The sequence below is a fragment of the Eimeria acervulina genome, genomic scaffold (genome assembly GCF_000499425.1).
Source record: "Eimeria acervulina Houghton genomic scaffold, Eah_scaff20, whole genome shotgun sequence".
Taxonomy (NCBI): Eukaryota; Apicomplexa; class Conoidasida; order Eucoccidiorida; family Eimeriidae; genus Eimeria; species Eimeria acervulina.
Genome location: NW_013550063.1, coordinates 1 through 5,000, shown reverse-complemented (window position 1 = coordinate 5,000; position 5,000 = coordinate 1). Strand labels below are relative to the sequence as shown.

Sequence of the window (5,000 nt, the reverse complement as noted above, 5' to 3'; positions counted from 1 at the left end):
TATATATATATATATATATATGCATTGTGTGTGTGGAGATAAGGTGTGTGTTTATCCCCCTATAAATTAATTAATTAATTAATTAATTAATTAAATTCAACTAAATAAACAAATTAATTTAATTAATTAATTAATTAATTAATTAATTAAACTAGGAAGTCGTTGCGTATGCCCGAGCAGCATCTGCTGCATGCAGCAGATAGGGGGCTTCCGCAGCAAACAGAGGTGAAGAGTTTAAATCTGTTAGAAGTCTTTCAGCGCTTGGTGCACCTAATAAAGATATATAAGATCTAGAAGACAGCTTAGGGTCCCCCGCCTACAGCAAACACAAACCCTAAACCCTAAACCCTAAACCCTAAACCCTAATTTCTAAACCCTAAACCCTAAGGACAGCCAGAGGTGCTTGCGCAGCATATCTTTAAACTAAACAATAATAAAACCCTAAACAAAAAAACAAAAACCCTAAACCCTAATTACAGCCCACAGCACATGCCACTGCAATAAACCCTAAACCCTAAACTACCAACCCTCATAACAACCGCCTCAATCGTTACTTCTCGTAAACCCTAAACCCTAAACCCTAAACCCTAAACCCTAGACTTGCCTCTGCATATTGAGAAGGAAGTGAGCAAGTCGTAGACACTCCGTCATTCGGGTGTATGTACACCTCATCCAGCTGTGGGGAGTTCTGCCAGAACCATATTACGTTCCTGAACGCAAACCCTAAACCCTAAACCCTAAACCCTAAACCCTAAACCCTAAACCCTAAACTGCGACGTTGAAGAAGCATCTAGACACAAATACACACTTGAGAGCTGCAGTTGCTGCTGCTGTTGCTGCTGGTGCTGCTGCTGCTGCTGCTGCTGTGGGTTAGCAGCAGAGATATCGTCGCTTTGAACAAAACACTAAAATAAAACAGCAAGACGAATAAACCCTAAACCCTAAACCCTAAACCCTAGAACAGAGATAATGGGACAAAACAAAGACACAACCCTAAACCCTAAACCCTAAACCCTAAACCCTAGAACAAAAAGAAAATAAAAGAAGAGAGATTTACTTCAAAATAGCAAGGGGTGAAGAACCCCAGAACTCCCACAGCCATCCATTTGTCCTCCCTTTGAATCGCCGCACAATATGCGGGGGCCTGAAAACCACAAACCCTAAACCCTAAACCCTAAACCCTAAACCCTAGAAGGCTATTAGGAGCCCGCTGCTTGACATGTAAACCACTAAAGAAGCGGTAGATGTAAGTGTAGGCTTCACCAAGCCTTCAAGCCTAGGGTTTAGCGTTTAGGGTTTCGAGCTAGGGTTTAGGGTTTCGAGCTAGGGTTTAGGGTTTCGAGCTAGGGTTTAGGGTTTAGGGTTTAGGGTTTACTTTTTAAGAAACTCAAAGTAAGTGACGTTAGATAAAATTGTACGAGAAGTTCGCAGCAGCAAATAAACCGAAAAAAGAAGCCAAGCTAAATTAGTAAAGGCGAGCAGCAAACTCAACAGTAGCCACAACTGCACGCAAACCCTAAACCCTAAACCCTAAACCCTAAACCCTAAACAATTAAAGTAGTAGCGAGCAAACCTTAGACAGTAAGACCTAGGAAAAACATCATCGAGATATTAAAAAACCCTAAACCCTCGAGCGAGCCGCTCAGAAACCCTAAACCCTAAACCCTAAACCCTAAACCCTAAACCCTAAACCCTAGTACGTACCCATTGCGATGGAATGGCGATTGCTTTGGCAGCAAAAACGAATGTGAGTACAAAGGATGAGAGAATTGAGAAGGATAAAAAACAAAGAAAAGCAACGAACTGCCGCATGTTACCCTGAGCTATGCAGTTGTCCACCCACATGCAGTGGTGGTCTTGTCGGCTGTACAGACACAGCAGCAGCAGCAGCAGCAGCAACAGCAGTAGTAGTAGTAGTAGTAGTAGGAGTAGGAGGAGGAGGAGGAGGAGGAGGAGGAGGAGGAGTAGCGCCAACAGTAGCAGCAACAGCAGCAATAGCAGCAGAAAAAGCAGCAGCAGCAGCAGCAATATCAACAGCAACAGCTCTAACAGCAGCAAGAGGAACAACCACAGCAACAGCACCAACACCAGCAGCAGCAGCAGCAGCAGCAACAGCAGCAGCAGCACCAACAGCAGCAACAGCAGCACCAACACCACCCGCACTAACACCAACAGCAGCAGCAGCAGCAACACCAACAGCAGCAGCAACACTAACAGCAACAGCAGCAGCAGCACCAACACCAACAGCAGCAGCAGCACTACCACTAACACCAACAGCATCAGCAGCAGCAGCAGCAGGAGCAGGAGTATATTTCTTACAGGAGGCAATGTGAGCATTCAGCGCAGTGGTGGACACGCGGCGGTTTGATGAGAGTGCATGTGACGCAGATTTGTTTAATTTCTGCTGCAGAACCAAAGAAGATAGACTGTATATACACCTCGCTTAATCTCCTTTGCCTTTCGGCTGCTACTGCTTCTTGAAGCTCGCATGCTGCTGCTCGGAGCTGCGACAAAGTCTCTCGTGCTGCTGCTGCTGCTGCTCCTGCTGCTGCTGCTGCTTCGGATCCTCTACATTCATCTTCTGCTGCTGCTGCAGACGATGAAGCCGACAATTCAAATAACTCCAAATTCACCAGCAGCTTTCGCCTGATACACAAATAAACCCTAAACCCTAAACCCTAAACCCTAAACCCTAAACCCTAAACCCTAAACCCTAGGTACTTCCAAACAAACTCATCACGAAGGCTCTTCGCAATTGGATGGCCAATACCCACAAAATCATTTATAACCCTAAACCCTAAACCCTACACCCTAAACCCTAAACCCTAAACCCTAAACCCTAAACCCTAAACCCTAAACCCTACCTGTCTATCTGTTCGAGCTGAGAATGATAAGGGCCGTAAGAGGGGCCCAACGGCCACCGAAGGCTCTCCAAAACCTCGCGAGTAAACTTCCTAAAAGCAGCAGCAGCAGCAGCAGCAGCAACACCATCAGCAGCAGCCGCAACAGCACGAGCAGCAGCAGCAGCACGCGCAGCAGCAGCAGCACGAGCAGCAACAGCAGCACGCGCAGTAGCAGCACGAGCAGCAACAATAGCAGCACGAGCAGCAGGAGCAACAGCAGCAGCAGCAACAATAGCAGCACGAGCAGCAGCAGTAACGGCAGCAGCACGAGCAGCAGCAGCAGCAGCAGCAGCAGCAGCAAGATAGCTGACGGGTGTACGGAGGCGAATTGGCTTTTGATTCTGTTGAGGCTGGAGGAGACGATCCCGGGATCGGCTTTAAATGTGGCGAGCCAGAGGCCTTGGGTAACACCCCACAGCCCCAAAGCGAGCAGTGCATGCAGCAGCTCGCTGCTGCTGCTGCTGCTGCTGCTGCTGCTGCTGCTGCTGCTGCTGCTGCTGTTGGTTAAAAGGAATAAAGCCATTACTACTTGTACAGCAAATGTAGCAGTAGAGAACAACCAGTAAAGAACAACATACGGCGACTTGAACACAAAAGTTTTATTAAATAATTTATAATGAAGAGAAGCAGCAAAAAGCAAGAAAGAGAGAAGATAAAGTCGCCTCGACAAGCACAAAGATAAAACATTTGCGTCTCTTGCTGCTCTGCTATTAGCATTCATAATAGTATTATTATTATTATTATTATTTATATCTAATAAACAAACGCCTCCAGTCTTCAATAGCAGCAGCATGCAGTCTTCAGCCCCAATACCCCTACAGCATGCATGCAGTGCAGTGTTGCCTTTGCAATCCCGGTGGTTTAGATTCGCTCCCTGATCAACAACATAAACCCTAAACCCTAAACCCTAAACCCTAAACCCTAAACCCTAAACCCTAAATTGTGAGAAGATCGAGTGCAAGGAGAAGGGCGGGAAGAAAAACTATTTACATACATAAATAGGAAATACCATATTCTCAACAGAACTATGTACATTAGGGTTTAGGGTTTAGGGTTTAGGGTTTAGGGTTTAGGGTTTAGGGTTTACCTTCGACAACAACCACTGAATAATTGGAAGAGAGCCCCTTCTAGCCGCCCACAGCAAAGCCGTTTGTCCTGTCTCATCTTGCTCCTCTAGAGACACCCCCTGCGCCAAACCCTAAACCCTAAACCCTAAACCCTAAACCCTAGCCCCTGATCCCTAAACCCTAAACCCTAAACCCTAAATCCTAGACCATCGAGAATGAAGCACTACCCACTGGGCCTTTCATCAAACGTTTCTTTCGTGTGTAGCGGGGCTGAGAGTTGAGCTCTTCAGTCTCATGCTTAGGGTTTAGGGTTTAGGGTTTAGGGTTTAGGGTTTGGGGTGTACATGCAGGTAGAGGAGCTCCAATATGCGCAGAGCATCGCCAATTTTCTCCTCAGCAAATTCGCCAGCAGCAACAAGGAAGGGGGTCATATGATGCCGGTTCTGAACTCAAACCCTAAACCCTAAACCCTAAACCCTAAACCCTAAACCCTAAACCCTAAACCGTTGGTTACTGAGAGACCTAAAGCGAGAGCCGATTGTGGTGTTGTTTGCGGTTTTAGAATTGGGGTTTAGGGTTTAGGTTTTACGTAGACAGGGCTTAAGGTATAGGAATAGGGTTTAAAGTCTAGAACTAGAATTAGGGTTTAGGGTTTAGGGTTTAGGGTTTAGGGTTTACCTGGTGCTGCAGCAACGAGCAGCCGCCATACGCCAGCAAACAGCGCACTGCTTCAAAGTTTCCTGCTTTAATTGCAAAGTAAATCGGAGTCTCTAAAGATGCCTCCTCCTGAATTCAAACCCTAAACCCTAAACCCTAAACCCTAAACCCTAAATCCTAAACCCTAGAGCCTCTGTAGTAATGCCTTCCCCTTAATCCAAGGCCTAAACCCTAAACCCTAAACCCTAAAAAAAATCAGAGTCTCTAAAGATGCCTCCTCCTGAATTCAAACCCTAAACCCTAAACCCTAAACCCTAAACCCTAGAGCCTCTGTAGTAATGCCTTCCCCTTAATCCAAGGCCTAAACCCTAAA

General features: G+C 46.1%; 1 protein-coding gene across 1 annotated transcript; it reads right to left on the bottom strand.

Annotated features, from left to right (window-relative positions):
* Positions 1-151: 151 nt before the first annotated feature.
* Positions 152-4,756, bottom strand: EAH_00005010 (DHHC zinc finger domain-containing protein, putative; the record flags this gene model as incomplete). Its single annotated transcript, XM_013396672.1, has 11 exons — positions 152-316; positions 668-710; positions 805-905; positions 1,058-1,144; positions 2,472-2,646; positions 2,865-2,954; positions 3,215-3,431; positions 3,717-3,777; positions 3,991-4,089; positions 4,315-4,413; positions 4,649-4,756. Coding segments are annotated over 11 exons (1,245 nt in total), but the record flags the coding sequence as incomplete, so codon positions are not given.
* Positions 4,757-5,000: the final 244 nt, after the last annotated feature.